General features: G+C 54.3%; 6 protein-coding genes across 6 annotated transcripts; 4 read left to right on the top strand and 2 right to left on the bottom strand.

Moving 5' to 3' along the window:
* Positions 1-414: 414 nt before the first annotated feature.
* M409DRAFT_67180 (uncharacterized protein) lies at positions 415-788 on the bottom strand (the record flags this gene model as incomplete). Its single annotated transcript, XM_033817292.1, has 2 exons — positions 415-540; positions 603-788. The coding sequence occupies 2 exons, from the start codon at positions 786-788 to the stop codon at positions 415-417; spliced, it is 312 nt and encodes a 103-aa protein (XP_033666197.1).
* A 199-nt stretch (positions 789-987) lies between these two features.
* Positions 988-3,834, top strand: M409DRAFT_24158 (uncharacterized protein; the record flags this gene model as incomplete). The annotated part of the gene is made up of 1 exon (XM_033807112.1): positions 988-3,834. The coding sequence occupies one exon, from the start codon at positions 988-990 to the stop codon at positions 3,832-3,834; it is 2,847 nt and encodes a 948-aa protein (XP_033666196.1).
* Positions 3,835-4,384: 550 nt separating this feature from the next.
* On the top strand, positions 4,385-6,016 carry M409DRAFT_36906 (uncharacterized protein; the record flags this gene model as incomplete). The annotated part of the gene is made up of 4 exons (XM_033810635.1): positions 4,385-4,896; positions 4,952-5,032; positions 5,089-5,152; positions 5,204-6,016. The coding sequence occupies 4 exons, from the start codon at positions 4,385-4,387 to the stop codon at positions 6,014-6,016; spliced, it is 1,470 nt and encodes a 489-aa protein (XP_033666195.1).
* Positions 6,017-6,628: 612 nt separating this feature from the next.
* M409DRAFT_55725 (uncharacterized protein) lies at positions 6,629-7,174 on the top strand (the record flags this gene model as incomplete). The annotated part of the gene is made up of 2 exons (XM_033813080.1): positions 6,629-6,999; positions 7,063-7,174. The coding sequence occupies 2 exons, from the start codon at positions 6,629-6,631 to the stop codon at positions 7,172-7,174; spliced, it is 483 nt and encodes a 160-aa protein (XP_033666194.1).
* A 215-nt stretch (positions 7,175-7,389) lies between these two features.
* On the top strand, positions 7,390-13,461 carry M409DRAFT_67177 (uncharacterized protein; the record flags this gene model as incomplete). The annotated part of the gene is made up of 2 exons (XM_033817291.1): positions 7,390-7,423; positions 7,967-13,461. The coding sequence occupies 2 exons, from the start codon at positions 7,390-7,392 to the stop codon at positions 13,459-13,461; spliced, it is 5,529 nt and encodes a 1,842-aa protein (XP_033666193.1).
* Positions 13,462-14,043: 582 nt separating this feature from the next.
* Positions 14,044-16,274, bottom strand: M409DRAFT_55723 (uncharacterized protein; the record flags this gene model as incomplete). Its single annotated transcript, XM_033813079.1, has 2 exons — positions 14,044-16,203; positions 16,269-16,274. 2 exons carry the CDS (start codon positions 16,272-16,274, stop codon positions 14,044-14,046), a joined length of 2,166 nt encoding a protein of 721 aa, XP_033666192.1.
* Positions 16,275-16,929: the final 655 nt, after the last annotated feature.

The following is a 16,929-nucleotide window of genomic DNA, read 5'->3' as shown; positions in this document are numbered from 1 at the left end:
GAAAAGCATGGGATACCCACACAGCGTTGCGTTTTGAACTCTGAATAGTCAGATACAGCTTCTTGTATCCTACAGACACTTTCCACGTCTGTTAATTCCACAACTTGTCATCAAGGACCATCCTATAGGTAGATGTGCCGACCACCGAGACTGGCTGGAAGAGTCAGAGAACGCTGTCTATCTCGGCCTTCCACCTGCGACCAGCTCTTCTCTTCGCTGCGGTTCTTACGTCGTCGACTCTGTCGACTCTTTCACCAACTCCCCACCCCACGAGCCATAGTCTCCCGCGCGGTTTGACAAAAGCACTGTGGCCTCAGCGGGCGCGGATGTTTGGTGCTCAGCACGTCTCTTGGGCCTCCTCAGCCGTCAAAGATTTTCTCCTCCTTCATCACCTGCATCGTGTGCTCATCTCCTTCACATATTCCCACCCTCCTCCTTCCACTTCCGAATATACTCCTTCCCATCCGTCGCCTTGCCCGTCTCCGTATGCGCAAAATTATCCCTTCTCTTCTGGATTCTCATCGCGACGAAGGGCGTAAGCTACCAAATTTCCCCATCAGCACATCCCCACTTCACTCTCGAATGGAGAAAACGTGACTTACATGAAACGAAGACAGTTCAGGCACAACATACGTCCTGACTTTCGCCCAATCGATCACGTATCCTCCCCATTTGGTGTGTCGTCCGTGGGAGCCCACGCGGTTTCCTTTGTAGTAGTTGTGCGGGCCTTGTTTGGTGTTTAGGGCGAGACGTCGGATGGCCTTTTGGAGGATCGGGGAGGGTTGCATCGTTGGACTTTCGGTGTGGGAGCTGGTGGTGTTGAGGATGTCGCCGGCGATGAAGTGAAGTCCGAGGAGGAGCCGGGGGTGAGTTTTGAGAGGGAGGGAGGTTTGGGCCGCCGTGATGCCAAGATTTCAGATTGGGGTCTTGAAATTTTGGGCAAGCCGCCACAACTTTCGAGGTCACTTTTACCGTACGAACGACAAAATGCCGGCACGAGTCTCACGGGCGAACACGGCTGCGGCGCCTGCTGTGTCGAAAGACAAGCGACGGAAGAACAAGAGACGTGGTCTGGATGCCTACGAGCGGGCGCAAGAGCAGGTTCCCGAAGAGCGCAGTCGATCGCATCGGCTGGGAGAAATCGAGGACGATGGTCCCCGGCGCAAGAGACGGAGAGATGAGGATGAAGATGAAGAAGACGAGGAAGAGCAAGAACAACCCCAGCGCAAGAAGTCTGCGAAACGGAGCGATGATCCGGACGTCGAGTTTGGCAGCGATAGTTCGGGGAATGAGTGGACGATGGGTGGGATTGGCGAGGATGATGATGATAGTGATCTAGACTCGGACGAGGCGTTTGGGGAGAGCGACGAGGAGAGGTTTGGGGGGTTTACGTTTCGGGGGAGTAAGAGTTCGAAGAAGAAGAAGGGTGGTAGGAAGCAGAAGAACGTGGATTTGAGTGAGGGTGAGGAGAGCGAGGAAGATGATGGTGATAGTCAGGATGAGGAGGGGTTGGGATTTGGGGACGATGCTGTGGACCTTGCGGCTATGCTGGATGATGATGAGGAGGACGAGCCTCGAGGCAAAAGCAGGAAGGCAGACGACATGGATGAGGACAGTGGCAGTGAGGAGGACGATGAGTCTTCAGAGTCTGAATCAGAGGACGAGGAGGAGGATGACGGCGATGATGAGGAGCGTGTTGCTCGGATGAGAGATCGCCTTGAAGCGCTGGACTCTTCCTCTCGTCGCACGTCTGTCCCTCAGTCAGCCGCCGCTGCCACTGTCGACGACTTTCTCGAAGATACTGGACTTGATTTCGATAAGCCAACGTCTAAGAAGAAGAAATCACAGAAGCCAACCACCATCGCTGCTCCTCTCCCAAAACGACAACAGAACAAGCTGGATCGAGAAGTCGCGACGCAAAAGGCAAAGGAACAGCTCGATCGATGGCGAGACACTGTCGCACGCAACCGTCGAGCCGAGTTCCTCAGCTTTCCACTTCAGAATACGGCAGACCAAGCAGCCCCTACAGGAAAAGAGAAGTTCACACCCGCCAACCAGGAAGCTCCTCAGAACGAGCTGGAAGAGAGCATCCAGCGCATCATGGAAGAGTCAGGCTTGGCAGCGAAACAAAAGCAGGCCGATGCGGATGATGGTCTGGATGAGGAGACTGCATTGATCAAGGCGGAGGAACTTGCCGAGAAGCAGCTTCCAGTCGAGGAAGTTCTTCGCCGTCGACAGGAACTCCGCCGACAGCGTGAGTTGCTCTTCCGAGAAGAGATCAAGGCGAAGCGCATTGCCAAGATCAAGAGCAAAAGCTATCGGCGAGTCCATCGCAAAGAGCGTGAACGAGATGCTGACCGGGAGAAGAAGATGCTTGAGGTGAGGGGCATTGACCCTATGGAAGATGAAGATGAGAAGGAGCGGGCAGATCGCAAACGTGCTGAAGCTCGAATGGGAACCAAGCATAAGGATTCCAAGTGGGCGAAGTCGCTGAAGCAGACGAATCGAACCGCATGGGACGAGAATGCAAGGGATGGAGTGGTTCAGCAAGCAAAGCGAGCGGAAGACTTGAAGCGACGTATTGCTGGAGCAGACGTGTCTGACGACGAGGGTAGCGATTCACCTTCGGATGGAGACGATGACCTAAACGATGAGGACTATTTACAGAAGGTTCGAGATGCCGATAACATGAAGCCCAACGAAAAGAAAGGTATTGCGGGCCTCAAGTTCATGCAAGATGCGGAAGAGCGAAAGCGCAAAGCGAACGAGGAGGACGCAAGCCGACTGCGCAAAGAATTGGCGATCGCTGATGGCGATGAAGAGGAGAGCGAGGCAGAGGATGAGACTCTTGGACGTGCTATCTTTGGACCGCAAGGAAAGGATAAAAAGCCGCAACCGAAGGAAAAGAAGCTGGAGTTTGAGGCACCTGAGGAGCGGTCTGATGATGAAGAGGGCGACCAAGCCCACGAGCAAGAAGATGTCAAGACAGACATTGTCACCGACAAGCCGGCGGCGAAAGAAAAGACGCAGCCCAGTGGTGCATCCAAAAGTACCAAGCCCAGTAGACCACTCGCTACCGGATGGTTGACCAAGGAGCCAGCTCCGGCGAAGAACGAGTGGTTGAAAGCTCCTAAAGGTGCGAGCAAATCTCAGGGAGCCGATCAAGTCGCTCTGGAGGTATCAGTGGGTGATGCTGAACATGGCCGCACCACTAAGTCCAGCAAATCTTCTACGAAGACCACATCCGACCCAGGAAAAGGCAGTACCGCTGCAAATACCAATGGCTGGACGACGGTAGCCCACAATGACGGATCTGATGATGAGGAGCCTCAAAATGCAATCCTGTCCGGCAAAGAAGCATCGCAAACTCTGCAACAGCGCGCTTTCGCCGGCGACGATGTTGAAGCTGCCTTTGAAGCCGAGAAGGCCGACCTCGCCGATTCTGAAGATGAGAAGGAAGTCTCGAATCACATCCCTGGCTGGGGATCTTGGGCCGGCGAAGGCCTATCCAAATCCATCCGCAAAGCCAACGCACGAGCCAAGCACAATCCACTATTCAAGACGAAGCTCGCCGGCGGCATCAAGCAAGCCGATCGCAAAGACGCCAATACAGACAAGGTCATCATCTCCGAGAAGCAAGATCGCAAGGGCAAGAAGTATCTTGCGCCTATGTTGCCGCATGAGTACGAGACTGCGCAACAGTATGAGCGGAGTCGCAGGTTGCCCATGGGGCCCGAGTGGACTACGAAGGAGGTGCATCAGCGGATGACGAAGCCGAAGGTTGTGGTCAAGAAGGGAGTCAATGTGAGGGCTATTGAGAAGCCTGTTGCTTAACCGACCAAGATCAGTTGATGGATAAAGCCTAGATTAGGCCTCTGCGTGGTCATATCATATATGAGACTGAATGTCATTGACCACTGGAAGCCTTCTCGATTCCGGCATGTTGAGGATGGCAGCGCCCAGGCAATGATCGTAATCTTGAGAGCGACACCCTCTTCTCCGTTGTCTCCATGCGCCTGTGTTATCAGCATCAGACTATGCGCAATACTTTTGCGCAGGACACCAGAATTGGAGGGTCGAGAAGGACTTGTCAAGGAAGGGCCCCGAAGAGGCACAGCAACAAGCGGCGAAGAGTGATATAGACTTCGACGCCGTCGATTCTTACACGACTAAGCAGAGGGTGCCTTCAGGTAATCTCAGACAACATCGTCTGAACGACTCGACCGTCGGGCAACATCATGTCAAAACAAATGACATCACGTCCGAATGCGTGTTTTGCAATGTCATGATAAATTGGCGAACGTGTTTGGCTGCCAAGTTAAGTCCCACGCTCGCTTTCCCAATGACAATGTTACGTTTTGCCGTTCTTCTCTTCGCGGCCCAAATGCTCACGCATACTCCAGTACAACCTGCGCCGCACAATGACCTGGTCGTCACCATATCCTCTGGAACGTATGCCGGGCTTATCGATGGGACAACACCAGACGTGCGACAATGGCGCCGACTACCATTCGGCCTACCGCCAGTTGGCGAGCGTCGATGGCTTCCTCCAGAACCCGTCGAGCCCAACAACGACACACGTATCCAAGATGCCACAAAATATCCACCTTCCTGCCCGCAGTACCTGACCGCCGCTCCCAGTATCTGGAACTTCTTGGTTCCGCAGTTCACGATTGCGACTGTGGGCCAGAACAAGACGGCTAGGGCGTATGCCAACTCGGCATCCGAGGACTGCTTGTACCTTGCGGTTTGGGCGCCTCGACGCCAGCGGGAGAGGTTACCTGTCATTATGTTCATAACCGGTGGCGCGTTCGTTAATGGTGGAGTTGATGTGCCTTATCAGATTCCTGCTCAGTGGGTGCAGCGGACGCGGTCTCATATTGTGGTGACGATCAAGTGAGATATCCACATGAATCGCTCGTTGATTCTGTACACTGACCTGCTTCGTCAGCTACCGACTTGGTATCATGGGATTCCCAGGGACACCTGCGTTAGACCAAGTCAATGTCGGGCTTTGGGATCAGCGGGCAGCGTAAGTTGATTATGTGGACCATAATGGGACGCAAGTACTAACTCGTAGCGATGAAGCCTCGAGTGGGTACGTGAGAGTATTGCAGCGTTCGGCGGCGATCCAGAAAAGATCACGCTATGGGTGAGTGTTACAAGACTCGCTCGTCAAACTTGGTCTAATGGGAAACCGCAGGGCCAATCTGCGGGAGCTATTTCAGCCGAATTCCAGTCATTCATCGAGTATGATGATCCAATCGCTCGGGGATACGTTATGACCTCTGGTTCTTTCGGATCCGGCTTCACCTCTGCAAACCGCACCGGTCTATCTTTCTCAGCGGTCGCCGCGCACTTTGGGTGTCGAAACTCGACGGCTCCCGCATCAGAACTCGCATGCATGCGCCAAGTCCCCGCCGAAAGACTAGTCACCGTAGCAAGCACGTTACCCGGCATAAGTTTCCACCCAGTCCAAGACAACAAAACCGTCTTCACAGACTATGTGGCGCGCTACAAAAGCGGCCAATTCGCCCACAAGCCCGCGATATACTCGACCAACACCAACGACGCCACCGGCGACCTACCCTTTCCCCCAAACCCAGCGTCCGTAAACACCACAATCGAACGCATCATCACAGACAAAGTCTATAACTGCCCCGCAGCGACCTCATCCCGCCTCCGCAGCGCCTTCAATCCCCACGTCTACCGCTACCAAAACGCCGCCAACTTCTCCAACGTCTCGCCCGTCCCCTGGCTCGGTGCCTATCACTTCTCCGATCTGGCGTATATCTTTGGCACGGACCCGGATTTCCGCGGGGCGAGCGGTGCTTATGAGAACGAGGTTTCGAGGGGTTTGCAGGATTTGGTGGGGGCGTTTGTGAGGGATCCGGAAGGGGTGCCGGGGTGGCCGGTTTTTGGGGAGGGGAGGATGGTGAGGACGGGGAGGGTGGGAGGGCCGGCTGTGGAGGTTGTGGAGGAGGGGGTTGTTGATGCGGGTTGTAGTGTAGATTGAGGGATGGCTTTGTGTACTGTATAGACATGTTCAACAGACACAGTCTAGATGGAGCTTTTTGTGTGGCCAGGGCGTCGGTTAGATTGAGTGTGATCGGAAGCTTTTTCGTATTTCTGGCAAGTCCTTGCTTTGCAGAGATGAGCAACCGGGATATCCTGGTCTTTGAAGTTGACGACTCTCATTCCTCGTGCGGGTTGCACTAGATTCTAGAACATCGTCTTGCACGTATCTGGGAAGTTGAAGTGGTTTTTGATGTTCACGACACGCTGCGATGCTGATGCTGATGAAAAGCAGCGTGAAGTTTGTGCGTGACGACAAATCGCCTTCTTTGCAGCTCACATAGAATGGCCATCCAATATTTGGCCGCTCAGGGGTTTCGATATGACTTGCAGGGAACTAAATCGATTCTGTCCTCATGCGGTCAAGGGGTCAAACTTTCCCTTCGCGGCAATATGGTACCATCGCATCGGGAACGAAAACAAGAAGATGAGAAAAGTATTTGACTTTGGCAGGGCCCAGACTCCCAGGCCAGCCATCTTTCTCGAGATTTCAACATCCTCAAGTTGTTTCCTAAACCCCATCCCCCACTAGCGACAACTCAACCCAACCAAAATGCATCACCATCTAATAACCACCCTCACCCTCCTCACTCTCTCCCACACCGCCCTCACACTAAAACTCCCCGCCAGACAAACCCCCAACCTCTGGCACATCTCCGACTCCTACATCGGCTGCGACCCGACAGTCGGCTGTTCCTACCAATTCCACGTCCTTGGCGACGACACGGGCCAACTGCCCTACTTCGAAGCCGACTGCATCCAGAACGTCCCCATCGGCGACACGGCGCTCCAACAGTGTAATCTCGTTGGTGCCGGGTCGCAGTTTGGGCTGTCGGTTGATGGGGTTTATGCTTCGGGGGAGTTTTATCCCGGGAATCAGGTGGGGAGTAGGGTGGTTGTGCAGTTGGAGTTTAGTGATGCAAGGTATATGCTCCCCATTCGTTGGTCCTGCGGGCTTTAGGGTGGGTTTGCTGATCTATTTTGTAGACGAGGAACGAGGGAATTCTGGCAGGCGTCGCAGGATGGGACCTATCAGACGTTTTCGCGGGATTTGGGTGATTATGATGTGATCCCTTTGCAGGCTGCTGCTGTTGCTTGAGGGGAAGGAGGGGTGGTAAGTGAAGGTTGAGATGAGATATGAGGGTGAGGCGGACTGGAACATGTAGTGGAAATTTCCAGAAGCTCGGTGGTGAGGTGGTTGGTGAAGCTGTTAATGAAATTGGAAGAGAGATGGTCGTGAAGTCGCTAGTGAATATATTGATGGGACCTGAAATGAAGTTGGCAAGATCTGATGGAAAGCTTCGGTGAGATTTGATGGAAAGTGACTGGGAAGACTTCGAACGGGACTGTCAGTGAGATTCCAGTGGATTTACAAGTGAAGTTAGTAGTAAAATTTGTGATGAGATCGTTGGAGGTACTTCATTCCGAAACGCAAGTGACTTAGCATGTGAGGGTGTCTAACATGTTGCCAAGGAAGTGGCGAAGAACTAGCTCAGACAACATGTGACAGGGGGGTGAAGTGAATGATCGAAGTGGGGGTTGCGATAAGACCGATAAGAAACGGCGCTAAGCCTAACTGGAAATCCCTGCGCGCAGCTACGCAATTGAAGAGATGTTCAACCCACCAACTTTGACCAACACACACACAACAACAACACCGCGCCTTTTTTCCGCCGCATCTTCATTCCGCTCGCTCGTTATCATCGCGCAGGCGCAAGAAGTGTAACACTGCCGTCTGCCATTCGCTCTCTCAACACACCCCGAATTGCGGCCGTCTCACCGCACAACCCACCCACGCCAAGCATGGCGTCTCAACCGACCGTCTCGAACGGGGCGACTCGAGAGGAGACGAGCAACAACCCAGCCGCCACCAACGGCGACCATGTTGAAGATTCTGATGCAGAAGCCTCGGATTCCACCGAGTTCACCAGCGACGACGACGAGGCCGACGACCGCGACTCCAAGATCTTGGCATCATACCGCCGTCTGCTGTCACGGAGAGTGGATCTGGTCGGCGACTACGCGGGAGACGAACTCTTTCTGATCGAGGGCGACTCGCTGCTGTTGCGCTGCTTTGACGACGACAAGCTCGACTTCACCACCGGACTGCAGATCCTCCACGCCGCTTACAATGTCGAGCACTTCCTTCACCACCTGGCACAGCGAAAGTGCCATTTCAACCTCATCTTCTTCGACGGCAACAGAGAGCTCTGTGTGCCAGCGTTGGCCGACCAAAAGAATGCCAATAAGTATTTCCTGGCTCGCGCTGCGATTGTTCGCCACCTGCAGGCCAACCTCGCCAAGTCACACCCAGACATCACCGTCCACACCTTCACCACCCACGACTCGCCAGAGTTCGTCACATACCTCGAGAAGACCTCACCATACTTCCTCATGGCGCACGACGGCGCTCGTGCGGTAGCTCGGCAGTCGAAGTTCCTCCACGGAGAAGACGACGATGCCAAGGCAGAGCCGACCAAGCAGCGGGTAGCACTGCGAGAAATGGTGCTGTCATTCGTCCAGCGCGGATTCAACGTCGCTCTGGTCAACGGCCTCGAGTGGCGAGATACAAAGGTGATGACCATGGTTCTGGAGACTCGAAAGAGGGGCGAGATGATCCAGCTCCCCGAGAAGGACAGCAAGTCAGCCGCGAAGCTCCCACAGCAAGACATCACCGCGAAGTTGGACAAACTTGGAGGCTCAAAGTCAGACCTCACTGCCAGAGAGCTTGTATTGGCCATTGCCGCGAGCATCTTGCTCAAGGATTCGGACTCAGAAGGCACTGGTCGGCTAGTAGCTGCACTGCTTCTGCATGCGGCACTCTTGACACATCTCCCTCTTGCGTCGAGAAGATTGGATGTGCTCACTGAGGTTGCAGGTGCGCAACGCTTCCTCGAGACTGTCGCTTCCATCATCGAAGCTGTCTTGAACAGCGCATCCTGGCCCGGTACGAGCGACAAGTGCGACCTCATGGATGTCCTCGATGGTCGTCTGTTCCTCAACATTGCAGTTTCGAAGCCAAAGATTACTGCTCCAGTCAAGGCAACTTTCGACAAGCTCTTGCAAGCGGTGATATCGCTGTCTGGGACAGCCGGGCTTGAGGAGCCACCTGCGAATGTCTCTGACAAAGCAACACCACAAGTAGCCTCCGAAGAGACCGAGCCTGGAGATCTGTCGGTCTTGCCTTTCTCCAACAAGGTGTTTGACAAGCATCTCGAGTCTGTCCGCATCCGCGTAGACGCTGCTGCGAGTGGCGAGCGCAGTCTGGCTTCACGCAAGGTCTTTCAGGAAGTCTCACACTGGCACAACTACAAGAGACCAGTGGGTCACCGTGGGCCCATCGCACCTGCTGACACAAAGGCTGCTTTCTGGGCGGCCAAGCGCAACCAGCTGTTCATGGCAGAAATGCGTACCTACGCCGCCAGCTTGACCAACGCTGTCGGTAAGAGCTTGGAACCGGAGACCATCATTGTCGGCGTACCACGCCAGGCCACGAAGATCAAATCGGGTACTGACTCACCCGCCGAGTCTGATCTCTCTGATAGTGGCGCTTCTTCCACCCAGAGTAAAGGCAAGCCAGCCCCCAAGAAGGGTGGTGGTGGCAAGACTGCGCAGAAGAATGCTGGCAAGCAGGCCATGCTAAACCAGATTGCTGCTGCCAAAGCGAAGAAGGACGAGAGTGCTGGCGACAAGATTGCCAGCTCTTGGGCTGTTGTCTGCAAGGGCTTCGAAGCGGACCGAGACCCTCGATCGCGGTACCGAAAGGCCAAGGAGTACTTGACACACCTTCAGCCGTCGTGGAGAGACACCATCGGCCCTGAGTGCGAGCTCTACATGCTGAGCTGCCTTTTGCATTACTGGATCGCTGCATGCAAGCGCAAAGAGCAGGAATTCCGCATCCAGGTTGCCGCTTTGATTTGGAGCCATGCCCGCAGCATCGCTCAACGTGGCCCACTGCCGAAGACTATCATCAAATATCTCGAACTTACCGTCAAGACTTTGGGATTGCCACCACTTCCTCAGACCCAAGAAGCGTCCACGGACCGAAAGCTCGCGTTCACTTTCGCTCTGCCGACCCAGGCCGATTCGCTTGATGTTAAGCTACCACCCAAGGAGTTCCAGCTCCTCCAATGCGGCCCGTACTTGGAGCGGAGTTTCGACTCCAAGCCAGACCCGAGAGTTGATTTCCAGCCAGATGGTTGGCAACGCAAGGTACTTGACACCATTGACGCTGATCAGAGTGTCTTTGTTGTCGCACCGACATCTGCTGGTAAGACGTTCATTTCGTTCTACGCCATGCGCAAGGTCTTGGAGGCAGACGACGATGGTGTTCTCATCTACGTTGCACCAACCAAGGCTCTGGTCAATCAGATTGCTGCTGAAGTCCAGGCCCGATACTCGAAGAAGTTCAAGTACGGTGGCAAGTCAGTCTGGGCTATCCATACGAGAGACTACCGCATCAACAACCCCACGGGATGTCAGGTCTTGGTGACGGTGCCTCACGTGTTGCAGATTATGTTGCTCGCTCCATCGAATGCCAACTCGTGGTCCAGCAGAGTGAAGCGCATCATCTTCGACGAAATCCATTCCATTGGTCAAGCCGAGGATGGTGTTGTGTGGGAGCAGCTTCTTCTGATGGCACCATGTCCTATCATCGCACTGTCAGCTACGGTCGGCAACCCAGACGAGTTCAGTGGATGGCTCGGTACCACGCAAGAGGCCATTGGAAAGGAGTTGGTGACCGTCCATCATCCATTCCGGTACTCTGACCTTCGAAAGTACTTCTACGTTCCGCCGAAGCAGTTCACATTCACTGGTATCCCGGCCAAATCCGCTTTCGGTTCTCTTGGTCTGGAAGGTTTGCCTGGATTCAACTTTGTTCATCCAGTGGCTGGCCTTGTCGATAAATCTCGCGGAATTCCTGAGGATCTGGCCCTCGAGCCTAGAGACTGCTACTTCTTGTGGCAAGCAATGGTGAAAGTTCAGACGCCCGACTTTAGCATACCAGCCAAGCTTGACCCAGCAAAGGCCCTGCCAGAGGTCTCTCGCAAGGTGGACATCCTCAAGTGGGAGAAGGACTTGAAGGAAGTACTTCGTACTTGGTTAGCCGACGCTTCTTCGCCTTACGACAAGCTTGTCAAGGAGCTTGAGCAGAGCTTCCGTGATGAGGAGCGCGAGGAGCTCTACACGACATCCGCTCAAGTGCAGTCTTCGCGACAAGCAGTGTTGCCAATCGAGGAGCTTAACAAGACCACATTGCCAATGCTCTGTCGCTTGCACGAGCAAGATGCACTTCCCGCGATTCTCTTCAACTACGATCGTCACCAGTGCGAGAAGATCTGCAAGGCAGTTGTTGAGCAGCTGGAGTCCGCTGAGTTGAAGCAGCGCAAGACCGGTCCTAAGTGGGCGAAGACTCTGGAAGCCTGGGAGCAATGGAAGAAGCTCAAGGCGAAGCAAGCTTCCTCGAAAGCAAGCAAGGCAAAAGCCACCAAGAAGAGCAAAGACGACGATGACGATGACAAGACTTCGAAACTTGACAACCAGCGTGATGAGGCTGGCGGTGAAGAGACTAAGTGGGAATCGTTCGATCCGGAGGCACCTCAAGAAGGCTACCACTTCGCCGACCACACCAAGGTGCAGACTTCCGAACTGGAGATCTACATTCGTCAGCTTCGTCGTCGTGATGTCCCGCAGTGGCTCATCAGCTCCCTCACACGAGGCATTGGCGTCCATCATGCTGGTATGAACAGAAAGTACCGACAGGTGGTGGAAATCCTCTTCCGCAAGGGTTTCTTGAGAGTCATCGTCGCGACTGGAACTCTTGCTCTCGGTATCAACATGCCTTGCAAGACTGTCGTATTCTCTGGAGACAGCGTCTTCTTGACTGCTCTCAACTACCGACAGTGCGCTGGTCGTGCTGGTCGTCGTGGCTTCGATTTGCTAGGAAATGTCGTTTTCCAAGGTGTCTCGCGCCAGAAGGTATGCAGACTCCTCAGCTCCAGACTGCCTGATCTGAACGGTCATTTCCCCATCACGACGACTCTGGTCCTTCGACTGTTCACTCTTCTGCATGAGTCAGACGGTGCGAAGTACGCTGTCAGCGCAATCAACGCCCTGCTCTCACAACCACGCCTCTACATGGGCGGACCCTCCTTCAAGGACCAGACGATGCATCATCTTCGTTTCTCGATCGAGTACTTGCGTCGTCAGCATCTTCTGGGGTCTGATGGTGCACCACTCAACTTCGCCGGTCTCGTCAGTCATCTGTACTTCACAGAGAATTCATCTTTCGCCTTCCACTCTCTGTTGAAGGAGGGCTATTTCCACGAGCTGTGTGCGGGCATCGCCACAAACGAGAAGGACACGCTCGAGACACTGATGCTCATCATGTCGCATCTTTTCAACCGTGCGGAGTGCCGTCAAGCGGACGCTGAGTACCGTGAGAAGGTGGTGAAGCCTTCATCATCGATCGTATTCTTGCCGCCTATGCCAAGCAAGGCATCGAAGATTCTCATGGACCACAACAAGCAGACCTTGAAGGTCTTCCGTGCATACGTCGAGACTTTCGTGCAGCAGCACATCAGTACCGAAGATAGCAAGCTTCCACTATCTGGCCTCGAGGTCGGCGCAGAAGAGACTGGAGCTGGCATTCCGACTCTGCCACCCACTCACATTCGTTCATCGTTTGTGGCGCTTTCCGGAGCAGGAGACTCTTTCGATAGCCTCCACGACCTCTGCCAGACCACCCGCGACGGTGTCTTCCTCGAAGAAGCCGTCATTCCTCACATGGACGTCTACCCCGAAGAGATGGAAGTTCCGCTCAACGCCTATCTGCTCGACTTCTTCAAGCACGGCGACGTCCTCACCATCGAACGCGCCAACGGCATCCGCCGCGCTGACATCTGGTTCCTCCTCAACGACTTCTCGCTCGTCCTCGCCACCATCATCACGAGTCTCATGAACTTTATGAAATTGTCGGAAGGCAGCGACATGGACATGCTCGACATCATGGGCCGAATGGACACCCACGAAGAAGAAGAAGACGACAAAGTCGCCGCAGTCGAAGACCAAGCCAGCGAGATCTCCGCGCCCAGCGCCGCCGACTCCGGCGTCGCCCTCCCCGAGCGCGCGAAGCCCAAGGAAGCGCCCACGAAGAAACAGGCCAAGAACGCGGATAGCTGGGAGGATCTCGCGGGCGATGAAGAAGCGGAGGAGGAAGCGGACGAAGCGACGAAGAAGCAGATCGCCGCGGAGGAGGCGGAGGAGTTGTTGGGTAATGGTGCGAGTTGGGAGGGCGAGGGGGGCGAGGGGTTGAAGAATGTGCTCAAGGCGTTTCAGACGTTGCATGCGCAGTTTAATGTTAAGTTTAGGGCTATGTGGGCTTAAGAGACTTGACTGTGCGTGGATGGATGGATGGGTGGATGGATGGAGGATGGAGGAGAGAGGAGAGAGGAGATGGAGATGGGCTTTGGTTCGTGGCTGGCTGGCTGGGAATGAGAACGACAACCAAAATGCATAGACAGAAGTAGCTAGAAAGAGGGACCGATCAAAAGCGGAGCATTGGTATTTGAAATAAAACATCATGCTCAAAATGTTATATTCATTATCACCATCGCTCACGAGCTGTTTGACCCAGTACAAAGTACGAGGAAGAGCATGGTTGGTTGCTTTTTCAGAATCCGGGAAGGGATGTAGAGTACTGGCTCTGCGCGGTCTAGTTGAGTGAAGTGTGAAGGAAAGGTCATTCGAAGTTCGTGCACGTCGTCATGATTAGGCTCCTTTTTCATTCTTCTCCTTTCTATGCACAGTGGCTGGGTATCATGATAAGACAGTACAACAACGTCGGCCAACGACCGACCCGGATAGATGACACGACATCCCAAATCCCTTCCCATTTTGACCCATCCGACCCGTCGCTGTGCTATCGAAAACACAATTATTACTTTTAGACATTACACTCCGACTCGCTCATATCATGACCGCTGCGCCGAGTAAAGCGCCTGAGAGGATCATTCCCACCCTTCCGTCCAGTCCAGGAACGGCCGTAGGCGCCGCACCGCCTGAGGAAGTGGGCGTTCCAGTAGCCGTGTACACACCCGTCAACGGTGTCGTTGTCGTCTCAGAAGCCTTAGCCTCTCTGCTCCCACTTGACGTGGTCGACATGGGCGATCCAGGAATGCCCGCGTTGACGCTCGTGCTCGGCAGGGTGATGCTATCTGAGTTCTGGACGTACATGCCGTATTTGATGAGTCCTTCGCCGTTTTGCATGGCTTCGGTGTCGCTGGTGCTGCACGAGCCGTTCCAGTTGCGTACCCAACATGTTGGTGAGGGCGCTGGTGGTGCCGAGGCGGTGTATGTGGCGTTGGCCGTGCCGTTCGAGGCGAAGGATGAGAGGTCGACGTCTGCGGCGGTGGACAGGTCGGTGCCCATGATGACGCGGGCGAAGATTTGGAAGGCCGTTTCGGGTTGGTAGTATGGGATAAAGTGTCCGGCATCGTAGACTCTGCTGAAGCTGAGGTTGCCGTACTGTTTTACTGCACCGCCGACGTACGAGTCGTTGACGACAATCTCAGCGAATCCTGCATTCGCGAAGCCGCTTGCGTAGCTGGGAGGGATACCGGCTCCAGATGCCGCGACGCTCGTGGGGAATGGGTAGTTTGGTAGAGAATTTGCGACTGCGTATGCGATAGCTTGTCCACCATACCAGTTCACCAAGAAGTCGGCGTCGCCATAGATGAGAGCGACGCGCACGCCAAGCTTCAACAAATCTGCAATGTCCTCAATAAGGCCACCTCGAATGCTGTCGCCGGTGGAGATGAAGTCTTGCTGGACATATGGACTGCTTTCGGTGTAGTTCACTCGAGCTCCAATCGCACTCAACACGTCTTCCTGGTTCAGGTATTCTTGGTATGCAGCAGAGGGATCAGGGCTGGGTGACTTTTGGCGTATGTCGTAGGGGAAGTAGCCATGCGCAGTGGCGATTGACGTGAGGTTGTTGCATGTCCATTGCGCGGCCTCGCATAGCTGATTGGCCTGTTCGTTGTCACCGAAGAGGTCCTGGTTCGCCATGCGACAGCTCTGAATCGCAGGCTGGCATTGATTAGAGAAGAGGTTGAGCGCGTTGAGCTGGTCGGTCTGTGAGATAATCTCGATGCCATAGGTGTTGTTGTAGGCGTAATAGGGGAAGTAGTAGTCTTGGATCAAGTCATCGACAAGACCATTCATAATGCCCAATGACTGCAACCTGATGGGAAGAGTACTGTTACTAGGAAGCTGGCCGTTGGCGATGGCGGTGTTTTGATCTTCGAAGTATGTGGCGAAGACAGGGCCGTACTTGCCGCCATACGACTCGGTGAAGAGATTGATACCAGCCGGTTCAGACGAACTCGTAGTGGTAACATTCGGCCTTGTGGATGGATTGTACTGGCTGAACGTAGATAGCCAAGTCTGTAGGAAATGCCATGTCGCTCTCGCGGCGATCTGAGTCGTGTTTGCGGTCGTCGCGTATGTCCTCGAATCGTTCTCGCTGGCCGTGCCAAATGTCCCGTTAAGATACATGAAGCTCGGCAGCTGCGAATCTGGGGGTGTTGGAGGTTCGAAGATCTCGTTTGTGAACAGATCCAGCGACGCATTGGTGGTGCTATCGTATGAAAAGCCGACCTGATTCGGCTGGTCGATGAAGAGAATGTTAGAGGCACGATCCCAGCCAAACGTCCTCATCTGGGTGCCATATCTTCCATCCGCCATCTGTACCACCTCGCAAGGCCCCACCTCATTGAACAGGCCGAACATGCTGCTCGAGCCTGGTCCTCCATTCAGCCATATTGTGAGAGGCGCCGTCTCTGGTGTTTGCCGCGCTTCAATGAACCAGAAGAAAGTATTAATAGAGTAGTTTTGCTGGATTGGAGCGAGCGTATACGGCGGTATGCTTATGTAGCCTGTGTACTGTTTCTGGGTGGTGAAGGCGGTCGTACATGTCCCATTCGTGGGCTGCTTGTACGCGACCGAGACATTGGGGTTGACGGGCGAGGTGAGGATGTTCTGGTACGAGGCGGGCGGAGGGTATTGCGCGTGGGCGAGGGGGAGGGCGGCGATGAAGGCGAGCAGCGCGGGCGGGAGACAAAGAAGCTGGAGGGGGTGTTAGCGATGTGCTCGGCGCCTTCGGTGGTACTGGCGCATTGCGGTGGACTGACATTCATCTTGACTGTTCTTGACCGCGACACGTGCTTGGCGAGATCTCGTGAGCGGTCCAGATCTCAGCGTGTCCAGATCAAGGCCGGTAAGCGAGTGACATTGAAGGGAAAGGAAAACGAAGTCGCAGCTTTGTCCGGCTCATGAAGAAGAAGCGGCAGAGAAGAGAGAGGCTGAAGAGTCGTCGGTGTCCCCAAAAGTCAACTCAACCCAGTCAGGTCACGCCCTGGACACGCGGCGCCTCCCACCATTCCCCACACATTTGAGGCGTTTGACTCGGGCTTGGCAGGTACGACGGCGCCGACTATTCCAATTCCGGATGCTGCATCCTATCTCCGGCTATAAGAATAGCTTGATTATGCTCCTATAGCTTTATAGGCAATGTATATCAATGTCCAGGCCGAATTGGCGCTTCAACACATCGAGAAATGTACGTGTAAAAAGAGGAGCACGAGACTTCATCGGCGATATACAGCCAATCCCATGTCGTGCTTGCGTTAGACTTTGGGGCCGAGCCACACGTAATCCGCATCAGGGGTAACCGGTCAAAGTCGATTCCATTGAGTCGTACAGTCAAACCTGGATAACGCAATATTCCGTAGGAACATAACCTCTTTAACGCTATACTTTCAGCTTCAACTTCTAAAATTCGGTGTGAACCTC

Source organism: Zasmidium cellare (genome assembly GCF_010093935.1).
Source record: "Zasmidium cellare ATCC 36951 unplaced genomic scaffold M409scaffold_22, whole genome shotgun sequence".
In the NCBI taxonomy this organism is placed as follows: Eukaryota; Fungi; Ascomycota; class Dothideomycetes; order Mycosphaerellales; family Mycosphaerellaceae; genus Zasmidium; species Zasmidium cellare.
The sequence above is the reverse complement of the archived record's forward strand: the minus strand, read 5'-3'. Positions and strand labels throughout refer to the sequence as shown.